General features: G+C 30.9%; 1 protein-coding gene across 2 annotated transcripts in view; it reads right to left on the bottom strand.

The window, feature by feature from the left end:
* Positions 1-1,196: 1,196 nt before the first annotated feature.
* Positions 1,197-15,081, bottom strand: part of LOC111681074 (probable WRKY transcription factor protein 1) — a 46,252-nt gene continuing 32,367 nt past the window's right edge. The window contains exons 5-7 of one of the 2 annotated variants that reach the window (XR_006941240.1): positions 11,018-12,344; positions 4,498-5,051; positions 1,197-1,678 (exon numbers count right to left, since the gene is read on the bottom strand). Coding sequence is in view for 1 of the 2 variants with exons in the window: in XM_046953515.1 (XP_046809471.1) it covers positions 4,885-5,051; positions 11,018-12,344 (1,494 nt within the window). In the remaining variant the exon portion in view is untranslated. Of the gene's footprint in view, positions 1,679-2,990; positions 5,052-11,017; positions 12,345-15,081 lie in introns of those variants that run through there. The other variant, XM_046953515.1, reaches the window with a different exon arrangement.

The following is a 15,081-nucleotide window of genomic DNA, read 5'->3' as shown; positions in this document are numbered from 1 at the left end:
AAAAGGTAGGCAAGATGTCAATTAACTAAAACCCCTAAGAAGAATAGATTAACCCACTAACACCTAAAGGATATACATAAATCAGAGCTGAAAAACACGAAACTGAAAAGACCAGAGCTAAAGTCATTAAAACTTATTTCAAAATTTTGCTTAATAAATATATATTTGTAAATATTTATAAATTTCTTTATAATTGAAAGTTTAATAACTTAAGAGTTCTCTATATTAATTACGTAAAACTAAAAGCCTAATTAAATTATTATTTGTCCTTATTAAGAACTTTAATTCTTGTTTTTTCTTTTATTTTTAATATAATTTTGTAATTTTGTAAAATTGTAAAAATGTTATTTATTAATAATTTAATTTCAATGTTATTTGCTTTTTTTTTATATCGAATCTGAATTTGTTCTTTGGTTTATACATTTTTCTTTAATACTAAACACACTGATATAAATTATTGAAGTTTATATAATTTTTAATTTTTCTTTTATTTTCTTAATTTGTTTTGTAAGTGGTTTTCTTATTGTATTTATTTCAAATTTAGTTACATAAGTGAGGTAACTAATGAAAGACTTGCAAGTAAATGTTTTTTGTTTCTTTGAAATTATTGAGAGAATTATGATTGAAATTTGGTATTTTGTAGAATTTATACACATTTTATACTTAAATGTTTTAAATGTTTCAATTTATGAATGTATGTTTCTGTAATGGTACAGTGGGAAATTTTTCGAAAAATTTGATTAAAGTTGAGTTTATATTTTGAATTTCTATATCATAGATTTTAGCGATGAACAACTTCTGCCAAATTAAAGCATCTTGTGTATTTGGAAAACTTTTGATTCCAATTTTGTTTTTGTGATGCAATTTTTCAAATTTTATTAAACTGTCCCACTGTTCCAAGAGAAAGTAAATTTTAACTATTTCATGAAAATGTACAGTACGTGTTCTGTTCAATTTCTGTACTTTCGATTATGATTTACGAAGAAAAACCATACATTTCTACTTCTTTGAAAGCTAAGCTAATAAATCAACAAAATATTTTGTTATTCATCTTAAAACATTTACATTTGAATTAAATTATGCTTTATTTCCTACGAAATAATAAAATTTATACGTACGATACCAGTTTCATATTTTTTAAATTTAATTAATTTACTTACAATTAATTATTAATTCTTGGAAAAAAAACTTGTTCTCTCATTATATAAGATAACTTGTTTTTTAATAATATAAATAATTAATAAGAAATTCTTTTGTTAAAAAAAACTATTGCACATCCCTCTTTAGTCACCTTACTTAAAGTTTAAAGAATTTATAAGGAAATCATTGTAAATTTTGTTTATTGATTAATTTGAAATTATTTTCGACATAAAGAAACTGGAAATTTTTCTTTTTTTATTATTTATATATATTATTTTCTTGTAAAAATGTTTATAATATGGACGAGGAAATAGTAGGAGGTTTTTTGTGTTTGTAAATATATGTTTAACAAGGGGTTTCTTCTTCTCGTTTGTTTTGAGCTGTAATTTGATAATATTTTTTTTTAATTTTTTTTATTCAAGAAACTCTCAAGTGGACAAGTTTGACATCTATTATTAATTATTATCATTAATAAGATGTTTTTCTTTTTTTTATTAAAGCATACACTCCACAATAACAGTTTGACAAAGGATAATGCCTAAAAGAAATTAAGAAAATACATAAATTATATTTGGAAATAAATGAAAATAAATATGTATGTGTGTAAGTGCAAGTTATTTGTATGTGCGTTTGATTTAACAGTTATAGATACTAAGACTAGCCTGAACTACAATTTGGTATGTTAAAAACTTATAAATTTTCTGCTCGTGGAACAGGATTCTTAGAAATACAAAATTGTTAAAGTAGAAAGAATCCATTAAAACACACTATCACAGAGGCTTAAAGATGCATTAGAATAAAACACTTAATCGATTGACTGTAAATTGACTTCTATCTCGTTTACCCCTAGGCATGTAACCTTGATGATCTTCCCTATCTTGCTATTATTGCAAAAGGAAAAGAGGTGGTAATACCTCTAATCAAATTTACCCTTGGAATTTCTTTGAATTGCTTTGATCTTTTGTCAGCAAGGATTAGAGCTACGCACTTCATCTTGTTCCAGTTATTAAAGAGTTCCTTTCGGAGAGTAGATGGTTGCTGAGGTTTAAGTACAAACTCTTGAAAATCTGTATAAAATACTGATAAACGTTTAGTCTATAATTTAAGATAGCCGAAAAAGATATAACATAAGGAATTGACTGTGAGATTAAGAGTGGTTTAGATTTGAGGGGAAATTTTCCTTCTTCCTCTCCTCTGGATCTGTGCCTGAGGAAAAGTTTTATATACATGTGATGTCATTGAATTTTTCTTAAGGTGGAATTACAAACCACGCGTTGTAAGCTTCTGTCAAAAAAAAAATGAAATAGTGTATTTTCATTTAACAAGTTACACGCTGTAGTTTGTAACACGACTGCCGCAAAAAGTTTAGCAAATTTCAGGGTTGTATTTTGTTTGTGTAGAATAAAAGTATTCTAATATAAAATAAATTTCACCAACAATGAAACTAAAATATTAAAAATTTCAACAAAAACATAAAATTTTGTTTTTAAACAGTAATAGTGTTTAAAAACATTTGAAAGGTAAATCAAAATGACGCGTGATGTGTAACTTGCAGCTTATAAAGCCCGAAAAGTTTGAAAATCGTAAAACGCGTTGTCGCCTCAACGCGTGATGTGTACTTTTACATTTACTTTTCTGTTTAGGGTTTACACTGCTCATACTATATTAACCGCAGATGTCTGTGAGTTAGAACAATTCTTCTGTTTATGTCCTATGTATTGTTGACGAATCAACAGAAGACATGCTAATTGTAAACGGAAAACGTTTAAACAGCAAAATTACTAATTGCAGTATATCCAACATTTTTTAAAGTAATCCACATAGCTGCCCCAATGTATTATTACCTTATGACTTTCATATTTTACGATCTTTGGAAGACATGCAGAAATATGATATTATTTTGAAGAATGTAAATGGTCTTGTTATTGCAAACGTAGAGTCTACCACACGAGTTGCTCAAAATTAAAACTCAATCAACTGATTCAATATTAAATTCCTGATTCCTCTACTTTATATACATAAGTATTCATAAACGATTTTCTATGTCAAATGACGACAGCAAAAGCAGCTGTTGCTATATGTAATTTAAGGATAATGACCAAGATTTAATAACAATATCGAATGGTGACATGTTATGTTGCACCATCCTTATTTATTGGTGGTAAAAATATTAAGGAATCAGAAACTCTGGACATTCTTGACATGATAATACGATATTCATTGTTTCTAGAGAAACATTTAGTTAGTTAGTTAGTTTGAAAGGAGGATGTATACACATCTTATCCGAAGAAATACACCTAGACCTCTATCGGACCTGTTGTGCGCTCCTTAGCCAGTGTGACGGGTGGGAATCGAACCCACCACCTCCGGTCTACCAGACTAGAACACTAACCACTAACCTACCGGAGGCCACAGAGAAACATTTAAGTTTCTAGAGAAACATTTCAGCCCAATCCTAACTACTTACAAAACCTATATCTGATCAAAACAGCAATACAACTCTGAAGAAATAGACGAAGTTACTTATCCATTAATTCACTAAGGGGTTTTTTACTGCCAGTCTAGTAGATATTTTGTTTATAGATTACCGTAATTATATTCCTAATGAATTTTTTATTTAAACTTTAAGATACATACATACATATGTATACGTATATACATTAGGGTGTCCCGTGAAGCAATTTTTGTAATAATACTTCTCAACCCAGTTAGTGTTCCTACCAGGGGTTAAAAATCTATTGTACTTAATAAACATAGATTTAGAGTAACTCCTAGATGAAATTCTCAAAAAGTGCGTTCCTCTGGACACTCTAATGTACATTTGTATGTATATTTAGACATGAGCAGCAGTTTAAATATATTTTTTGGAACAAAAGAGCAAACGCAGATATATCGTCTTAAAATTCTTTAATAACCTGTGATAGCACTTACCACGACATGTTTCTCATTGTCAAAAGCAATATAGTTTATTTTTATTATAGTGTATGAAATAATTTAATTTTTAATTAAAAAAACAAAATTAAAACTTTAAGTTTTGAACACCATTGTAATTGTAATATCCTCAAAGCATTAGAATTTCAAAAACAAAAGTAATGCATAAACATTTCTAAAATATTACATTTCCTCTTTAACCAGTAGTTGTATGTGCCAAATATTTTGCTAAAACATATCAAAAGAATACTAACCCACAGCGAACAAACAAGCAAACATACAAACAAGTAAATACAAAATATTCAATAAATCATAAATTCAACATTATTTTGCATTTTTAAAATATTTTATGTGCATATTTCTTTGAAAGCAATAAAATGCATTCATGAGAATTTCAAATTTTATATTGGAAATTTTCTACTATACCTTTAAATATGATGTTTGTATATGGATTGTACAGTGGGGGGTGTGGCTCTCCCAGTACAATTCGTTGCTATTGTTATAGATTCGAATTTTTTGTTGCTATTGCTGTTCTTTTATTTGTTGCAATTGAAATATATTGCAAATAGAGTTTGTTAACAATTATTGGCTGGGACAACATTTAAAACTGTACAAAAACTGATGCAGCTGATGTTGATGTTGATGAGTATGTGTGTTTGAAGTTGTTCAATGAACAATATTCTGGACTAAAGTCACGAAATATTGAGTGAAAATATCTTGTGGTTGTTGTTTTGTAGACATGCATATGTATGAGTTTTGTTTATTGATTTTTATTTTTTATTTTTTTCAGTTTTCAGCGTTTATTGTTGGAGTTTAGTAACCCGTGGCATCAAACAAATCTGGCAATACTAATGGTGGACAATTATGAGGACTACAGGTTACGCGCGGTGTGTCATCCGATGTTGAGCCATCAATGCAAATACATTGCAAGCAATTACCAGTATCCTGTGGTAAAATATCGCCTATTTTGTAAAGTGTACCTAAAAAAAGAGAAAAAAGTCAAATTTACATACATAAATTGATTTAAAAAAATTGTGCAAATTTAAAGCAAACAAAAGAATACAAAAAATGAATTTTCATAAACAATATTGCTGTTTGAGGAGTAGGAGTCATGATGTTTGTAATCAATGAAAAGGCCTAAAAGTATTCGGAAGCATTAATGTTTAAACACTTTATCTAAAGGCTTTTTATTTCTTTCTTTCTTAAATATCGGATTTATGCCAACAACAGTGGACAGACCAACTGATTTCCAATGTAACATATCAGGTTTAATTGCTTGGAAACAGGCAAAGCCAAAGTTTTATTCTTGTTGTTGTCTTAACAACTCAGTTGAAAACAATTCTGCAAAACTGGAGATAAGAACCTATCAAACTTAATTTCCATTCTCCACTAATGGATTGTATGCAAATTGAAATTATAGTAGAGACAATCAAACAAATCTTATCCCACTGTTGCTTATATCACTTTCCACATCACTTCTTTGCAACAAGAACGCAAAAAAAAAAATAAGAAGAAAAAGTAAACAAATACAATCATTGAACCCTTTTTCCAAAGTATATTCTCTTGTCTCGTGTAATGCGAAAACAAAAAAAAAAAAACGAAATAATGTATGCACAAGGAATAAATTCCTTCACTCCGTTTTCATCATCAGAATTACATGACATTTCCATTTCCTTACTCTTCAGCATTTGTTGACGAACGGAAAGCTTAAGGCAAAGCAAAATCTAGGTGATACATCATCACTCTGGCAAATATTAAAAAAAAAAAAAAAAAACATACTTGACAATAGACCTACATAATTTGTACATTTTCTTAGGTTTGTTTTTCTCACTTTCCCTTAATACCCTACACATTAAGGGTGTGACATTTTGTTGACAAGAGGATTTAGGCATATAGTTTTATAGAAACAAGTAATGCTATTACTGGTAATATTATTCTTAAATATTATTAGACTGCATCTTATTTGAGGGAATAATAGTCATTTGTCCTGTTTTGTAGAATAAAATCATAACGACATCTTAATCAAGGTCGATATGAAAATTTTCATTTATTTTGTACATGGCTGTGTCGGTCCTTGTACAATCACTTTGCTAAAGTACTCGAGCTATCTAATCTCTTACCATAGTAGCCCCGTTGCGAAATGACAGGCAGCATAAGATCAATCCCAATACATACCCCGTAAAGTAAAAAGCAATCACAGGTCTAAAGTCAATAATGACAGGCAGCATAAGATCAATCCCAATACATACCCCGTAAAGTAAAAAGCAATCACAGGTCTAAAGTCAATAGCAGAGAAGACCCAGAGAAGACCAAATTAAACTTTTGGATATACCGAATTCCATGAAAGATTCTATTCATATGTATCTTTCCGATTTTTTGCTTAATATGTGTAGTCCAGTCGATTAAATACACGAAAACAATAAGTGACCGATCATTACGAAAACTAACAGACTTATTAAGGCTCTGATTTTTGTAGTACATTTACAATAATTATGAGAGCAAAAAAAAAACTTAATTATACAGGCAACTAATGTCTGTGCGTCTTTCTCTTCCACTGGGTAGACTTCAGAACGTTCTACCACGCTACCCTAAACTCTTCTATGAAAAACTCAGTAGGAATTTTTGTATATGGCTGTGCCAGTCCTTTTACAAGCACTTTGCCTGAAGTACACGAGTTATCTACCCGTTGCTTACCCCGACAAGTAAAAAGCAATCACAGGTCTAAAGTCAATAGCAGAGAGAAGACCCCAAAATCGCGTAAAATCTTGCGGATATACCAGATTCTATGAAAGATTGTATTCTCAAGAAGCCCAAGCACACTACTGCGATGGTCCTGTTTTTTCGACAACAACATCTAGATAAGTATTTGGTAGTCCGATATACCCAGCCAATAAATCAGGATCGCTATATATATCGAGATAATGTGACAAAGGCGGTAAGAATTTCCAAAGTCAAAAAAAAACCCAATAATTGCCCAGACAAGTCGAGTGGCCTCAACCATAAGTCATGTAGCATGAAACAATATGAATTCTGTTGAAACGGCAACAGATAGCTTTCAGACATTAAGGAAAGATCTAGGGGACACAAATGCCAAGGGTCAACCTAAAAATTCCTCAACGTATATTGACGTCCTACTATGCGAAAAGTAAGATAAACCCAACGAGTTCAGGAATCCAGCATAGATTGATATGTCACATCTCGCTGTAACATCTGTTGAGTTGGCAACAGCACCGAAAAGAGAACGCAGACATATATGCTATGGATCAGTCCTGGAACCAACATTCCCCCGCGAATTAGGGTTTTAAAACACGACCGCTATGTGGCTCGTGAGTCAACCAACTTACCCACCATAGTGACATATTATGTGGTACTCTGTGGTCCCGATGTGGGAAAGTATTTAAGCAATGGATATAGGACAAAAATGGCGAAAGTGCGAAGTAGCACCAAGGCTGTACAGGCGACCAATGGCAGTAGACTCTGAAAGTGATTCGTATACATTAGTTAGTTAGTTAGTTAGTTAGTTAGTTAGTTAGTTAGTTAGTTAGTTAGTTAGTTAGTTAGTTAGTTAGTTAGTTAGTTAGTTAGTTAGTTAGTTAGTTAGTTAGTTAGTTAGTTAGTTAGTTAGTTAATTAGTTAGTTAGTTAGTTAGTTGGTTAGTTAGTTAGTCATGTTTATGTTTTCTTACTGTTTCATCTAGTACTTAGTACTAAGTATACTTAATATTATTATCTCATATTACTCATACGCTCTTAAGTCGAACTCTTTTTATTCCATTAGGACTGTGTGAGGTTGCATTTCTTAATACATGTACATTGTCATTTCTTTTCTAATACATTCAAATATTGACAGTAGTTAGCGTTCTAATTCGTGTTGAATTTGAAGTGCTTAATATCGATCATATTTAGTTATAATGGTTGTCAAAATCACAATAAAGTTTTATGCACATGTGTTAACAATTGTAGGAAGCTCACTTTTGACAAGGGATAGTTTTCTACCTGTTTTTTAAAACTGGCATAAAGAAAGAACATTTGAACAAACAAACAAAAAACAATACATACAATTTTTATTCAACTTTTATTTAGCTTATTCCTGATTTTAACTGGAATTTGGAGATTCCAAATTTCAATAGAAAAATTTCATTATTTGTGAAAAAAATGTTTCTTGGAATTCATGTAATGTTTGTATCCTATAACTATGATAGGTTTTCATTAATTTAAAAACATGATTAAAAGTTGTGGAAAAATTAAGTGGCTAACAGAATCTTCTATGAGGAACTGTTCTAATATTCCATAAGGTCTTTTTTATTTAGTTTGACTTAAATTTTAAACATTTACTTATGTATGTTGACTTTTTGCATTAACATTATTTACTTAAGAGGGTGTGGGCGAGTGCGAAAAAGTGTGTACTTGGTTAAAATGAGATCGCATTTACTTACATATTCATTCACCAACATCAACACACTCGACACTCAAGGAAAAACTTTTAGCGTAAAATTCAACTCTTTTTATTTGTTTTTGTTGTAGTTTTTTTGGGTTAATAGAACAAATAAAATACGACACAGTAAAGCACAACAGAAATGTAAATAAACTCACTTCGAAAGTTGTTAGTAGGCCTTCTGCTACCTAACGTCAAACTCTTCACAAAAGTTTGTATACACTACTAACTTGTGTTTATACCCTACACCATTGAAAGGTAGGGTTGTTTGTACTGTTGTTAGAAGCGTTTAAAAGACTGGACCTACTAATATATAGACGTAGGATATCATATAAACGGACTTATCAGACTGTAAATTTTTATTTGTTTTTTTCTACATTTTACTTTTTTTGTATTTTTCCGTTTTATAAAAATTATTTAACATTTCAAACACGTTACAAAATTAGCATACATTGTTCCAACGAGTGAGTCATTTCCCTTTTTTTTCGTTTGTTCGTTTCGTTACGTTTTGTTTTATTCGTAATTTGAAAAGGTTTAAAAACAATAAACAACTCTTGCTATTCTTTGGCTGCTGATTGCTGACGATTTGACTGCATGACTAACTGACTGAACGGCTCACTTACTTACCAACTGACTTGACTGACTTTATGAATACTGTTGACTTAATTGTTGGTTTGGAAAACAAATAAAAACAATTTGTGTTTATCGTGCGAGGGTGCAAAGAGCTTCTTATACCTTAAAGGCATCGTTTACTTTTATGTATTTTACTTATATTTAAGGATTTTAATATAATACTGTGTGTGCTTTTAGGCCATAATCAGGTTTTATTTTAACGCATATTTCTATAAATACACCAACACACGTTTTAGAAAATATATTTTTAGATTTGTATGAATTTGTAAGGATTAAAGTGTTAGATACGTCAAAAATATTAAGTTTAAATGATAGATCGCTCAATTAAACTTAAAAATTTGATATAAATATTATATTTGCGTAGAAACTTGAAACCGTTTCTGCGCTTGAGAACAAATAATTTAAAACTTAAAATCTTCATTTTTTAATGGTTAAAGTTTTATTTTAATCGTTTAAAATTATCCCTATGCAATAAAATTAATATACATACATATGTATTTATCTGCAATGTTTCAAAGAATTTATATACCCTATACCACTATGTATATCAATCGGCTCATAATCGCTTTCGAACTCGATTAAGCTAAGGCCGTCTGTCCGTCCGTCTGTGTGTCTTTGTAAACATTGTGCGCACGCTACAAGTCGCAATCTTAGAAATAATTCGATGAAACTTAGCACATACCCTTTACTCGATTTCAAAGTGAAATCCACAAGGACAATTCTGTATGAATTTAGAAAAATAAAGCAGGTACTTTCTGGAGATAACAGTACTCCGGAACTGCTTTGGTCATGAAGTTTGCAGCATTTCTGTCTGAAAGTTAAAACAACTTTCACCCAGTAAAATATTTTCAAATTTTGGTAATGAATATTGTAGGTTAGGTAGTTATTTCATATATTAGTTGGTAATGAGTTGATTCTTTGAATGGAATTTGTAGTTAATTGTCTATAGCGTATGTCCAATAAGGAATTAGTTAGTGTTTCTAACAGTAGTCGATTTTGGAAGTTTTTTCAAGAAATGTTGATATTTACATTTGTGTGAAAACCATTCCAGATAGAATGGTAAAACTATTTTTTAATAGGGCATTGAGAAAGAGAATAGAATAGCAAACATGAAAAATAACTGTAAAAACAGTTTTAAATCTGGAACTGTCGGGTAAGCAGATTTGTAACCAGTTATTTTTTGGTCATCGTCGAACAAAAATAAGTAGTTATTCATCCAAAAATTAACTACTTACACTTTTCTCCAATATTACTTGCCTACTTACCGGGTATGTAAAGATTTTGCTGGGTACTGTCTGCTAACAATACTTCCATACAATCATTCTCCGAAAAGAATCGAAACAAATAAGTTGTATTCAAGCCTTGATTAACATACATAAGACTAAACACTAATACCGCGATGAATTTTAGCACAAATAAATAATTAATAAATAATTTTTATAACAAAAGTTGTTGTTGTTGTTGTTGTTTCTTTCATTCTTGAAAATATCTTAAGTAAGAAATAGGATATAACTTACATTGTTCACTGGATCATAGTTTACATCCTATAACCTATTTAAAAAGATTTTTAACTAGTCCGTTGAGAGACGTTGGGCAATAGATCATGATTTTGATCTAAGTATAAAATATTATAAAAGTGCCGGGAAGTTTATGGAGATTTCTAAGTCAGGTCTTCGAATATACTCCCTATTCCAGCGATCCATGAAACGTTATAAGTATGTACCGCTAATCTTTTAAAGGTATTGATCAATATGTGAAAGTTTTATACTAAATTTTTTCTACAACACTTGGTGCAAAGTTTGAAACTTAAATCCAAGTTTATATATAAATGAAATTAATAGATTTATTTATTTTAAACATTTAACACAATAATTCTTACCCATAACATTGCATTGTCGTTCCGGACTCAATGTTGTGCTGAGTGGAGGCGGTGTTGCACCCACTGTTGTCGCTGATGTTGCATTTGTTTGTGACACCACCGCCGATATACGGTTAAAGCTAAAACTATCGCTACTACTTAATAAACTATGGGTGGTAGCGGCACTATTGCTGTTGTTACTGCTACTATCGCTACTTGACAAGTTGACACCCACATTTTTTTGTTGTGCTGTTTGTCGCTCTTCTATATTTAGACCATCACCAACAACAATGTTGGTAATAGTTTGGTTGCTATTACCGCTGCTGCTGCTACTACTCTTGTTATAGTTTTTGGTATTGTCATTTATTATTGAGTACAAAGGATTGTTATTATCAACATCATTTGTATTGGAAATTAAAGTTGGTGGTTGCATGAATTTTAGTTGTGTTTTAGCAATTTGTTTTTCACGTTCAAAATCTTGTTGCAGCTGACTGTGTTGGTTGGTGGTTTCAATATTCGTTTCCTGTGGTCGTTCTTCTTTTTGTTGCTGCTGTGAATCAGCAGATGATGCTGTTAACATTATATCAATATTTACAACACTAGCAACACCATTATCTTCATTGCTAGTTGTCGAACTGCTGCCGCTGCTGGTTGGCCTGTCCATGTTATTGTTATTATTATTTCTATTATAGTTTTGATATGGATTACTGCTGAATGGTGAAATATTGTTGTTGTTGTTGCTTATGTAGCCATTGCTATTAATAATTCCATTATTGTTGCTGTTGTAACTATTATTATCACTAAAATTTTGTTCATATTTTGGTTTTTGACTATTTTCATACATATCGCCATTATCATCGTAAATTGCTACTGGTCGTTCTCTGCCACCTTCTCCTCCGTTCATGTCAAATGCATTTATAGTTGTTGTCGTTATTGCTGCTGCCGCTCCTATTGTTGTTAAGGGTCTTGATGTTGCCTTTGCTGTTGAAAGTCCTGTTTCTGCTACCAAGTCAAAATTTTCATAATTTCTATCTTCCACATTATAATCACTATTACTGGCATCCAATAAACCACTACCACCACCTCCAACAGCAGTTGAAGCAAAACCACCAGCATCATCTCTTCCGCTGATTGCATCATTTAGAGTGAAATTATTTTTATTATTTGTCTCTGTGGATGTCAACCAACGATGGAAGGCATCATCTTGATCATCTGTATCTATTATGTCTTCAGTGCTTTCATTATTATTATTGTTGTTGTCATTATTATTGTTGTTTTTGTTGTTGCCATTGTTGTTTATTTTATCTGTGTTTGGTTTATTATAGTCCCAAGGTGAAAAAATTTGTTTCTGTTTGTTGATTTTAATGATTTTTTTTGTTGTTATTGTTTTTGTTTTGGGGCAACGATTTGTCGTTTATGACGTGTCGCAAAAACGTGCGAAATATGAAAACGAAATAAAAATGAATAGACAATAAAAGTATTTAATTAGAAATTTATGTATATTTTATATGTATAAATATAGTTCATAACATTTAATTTAGAAATACATAGTTCAATATATAAAGAAAAATGTTTTAGAATTCAAATAAAGACCCATATATATTTTTAAATTGTATTAGAGTATTCAAAACCAATTGAAACTCCTGATCTTAGTGAAAAAAGAAAGTTTTGTAAAATCTATCTTAAAAATTTAAAATAGGTTATTGGAGGATGAACAGGTGCTCCTACTGTATCCGATAATAATCTTCTTCCCAAAATAAACTTTGAAGCACCGATCCGTTCATGAGAGTCTTATTCCATTTTAAAATATAGTCTCTAAGAAGATCAGATGGAGTGAACAGCATATGTCTTATACACAGAAGAAAAAAACTGATAGACACTGAAATTAATTCATACGTTGTCAAAAGAAAACGGATGTGTATAAAATTTACTATTCGATTGCGCTTTGTATCATTTCGGCAATGCATTGTTGTCATTTCGGCAACAAATCGTTGTGATATCGACAACTAATCGTTGTCATTTCAAAAACACAATTTGTTTGAAAACATAGAGTTTTCACACTAATATATTATTATTTTTATAATTTTATAATTTTTTTTTTTGAAAAAATTTAAAGGTGTGTGTCATAATATTCAGCAGTTCGACAAAGAGTCAATGCTTAACTATTAATTTCCATTAATAGTTAACCACCTGGATGATCGTAATTCGTATGTTTTGGGTCATTCGTCACGAATGTACTCTTTGTAATCGAGAATGAAGACAGTCGTCACCTTAGTGTCCTCTTTGTAAGTCATCTGTTTACTGTCCTCAAGTAACCTAGAGATTATACTCTTAATAGTTGTTTTTTTTGTACTTCCGAAAGACAGTCGTCACTTTAGTGTCCCCTTTGTAAGCGAGAGCGGAGGCAATCGTCTCTTTACTGTCTCTTTGTAGAGTGTAGAGTGACGATTGACTTCCTCGCAGACAAGCCCATGTTAAAATGGTCGGTCACCTGGGTAGTCAGGTGGCTAGAGGTCATTTCATAATGTATGAAATATATATGTACGTATGTGTGTGGTCCAGAAAATAAATGTCACAATGATTTCTTATTCCCTGAATATCAAGAAATTCAACTCACAGAATATTTACCCCAAAATTGGTGAAACAGCATAAATTTATCTGAAAATCTTTCGATGAGGTCCTATCTATACAACACATATAAACAGATCCTTGGTATAAATCGAAAGAAGTTTCTACCGGCATTAGAGACAATTAGTTTTGAAGAAATGCAAACTTTAAAAGAATGCCTTGTAGATATCTGAAGCCGCCAATTTCTATATCCCAAATGCTGAATGCAATTACACTACTTTTCGGATAGGAATACTGACTGGTAGATAATAGCCTCTCCATTTATGGGGATTGGAGTTACATTAGCAACCTTCCAACATGTGGGAAATTTACCATCTTATTATTGTGTGCTGAATTATATTCAAGCTATACCTATATACTGTAGGGTAACATGTGATCATATACAACTTATTGTTTAATTTAATTATACCCTTCAACTTGTGAGAAGGGTATATATAAGTTTGTCATTCCGTTTGTAATTTCTATAATATAATTTTCCGACCCTATAAAGTATATATATTCTGGATCCTTATAGATAGCGGAGTCGATTAAGCTATGTCCGTCTGTCTGTCTGTCTGTCTGTCTGTTGAAATAAATTTTCTGAAGACTCCAGATATCTTTGAGATCCAAATCTTCAATAATTCTGTCAGACATGCTTTCTAGAAGTTTCCTATTGAAAATTAGCAAAATCGGTCCATAAATAACTGAGATATGGGTAAAAATCTGAGACTACCTCTGAAAATTTCCTCAACAAATTATAAATAAAAGCATAAAAACAACAACAATGAGATAAAGCAGTAATATGTTGGTAATACAGCTCATATTTGTTTGAGGGCGGTAATATAGCTTGATGGTGGTAGTACAGGACAACGGTTAATATTTCTTTCTTCTACAGTTTATATTTGTTTGTGTATACTATGTGTGACATGTGTACAGAGATACAAAATAAATAAAAACTGTTTTTTTTAAACAGCCGAATATAGAAATCTGACTTGTTTTTATATCAGCTTTGTGCTGATGTTTTTAACGCACAATAATATTTATCCTATATAAACTTTTAAGTATACCAATCGGCTCAAAATCATTTTGTGAGTCGATTTAGCTATGTCTGTCTGTCCAAAATGGTTAACATCAGCCCATTATTTCACCTAGGCCCCATACAACTGAACCCGCCGAATAGGGCTTTTAAGTTCATAATTATGCAAAACCAAACACTAGCCTTGATGACCCTCATGAACTTCATAATTTATTTTACTATGAAAATTAAATCACATTTTATTTTTGTAACAGGTGTAGGATAGTCGGCCTCTACCGACTACGATTTCTTACTTGTTTGCAAATGTTATTTTAATGTCATCTTCACTTGGTTAACATGACAATATTTATGGAGAATAAGATAACTTAGGCTTATAAGAAATTTTTTTTGTTTCTTATTATTCATATTAAATACGAGACTATAGTATTAATCCTTTGCTATG

Source organism: Lucilia cuprina, chromosome 6 (assembly GCF_022045245.1).
Source record: "Lucilia cuprina isolate Lc7/37 chromosome 6, ASM2204524v1, whole genome shotgun sequence".
NCBI lineage: Eukaryota > Metazoa > Arthropoda > Insecta > Diptera > Calliphoridae > Lucilia > Lucilia cuprina.
Note: the sequence above shows the minus strand (reverse complement) of the source record. Positions and strands in the feature narration are given on the sequence as shown.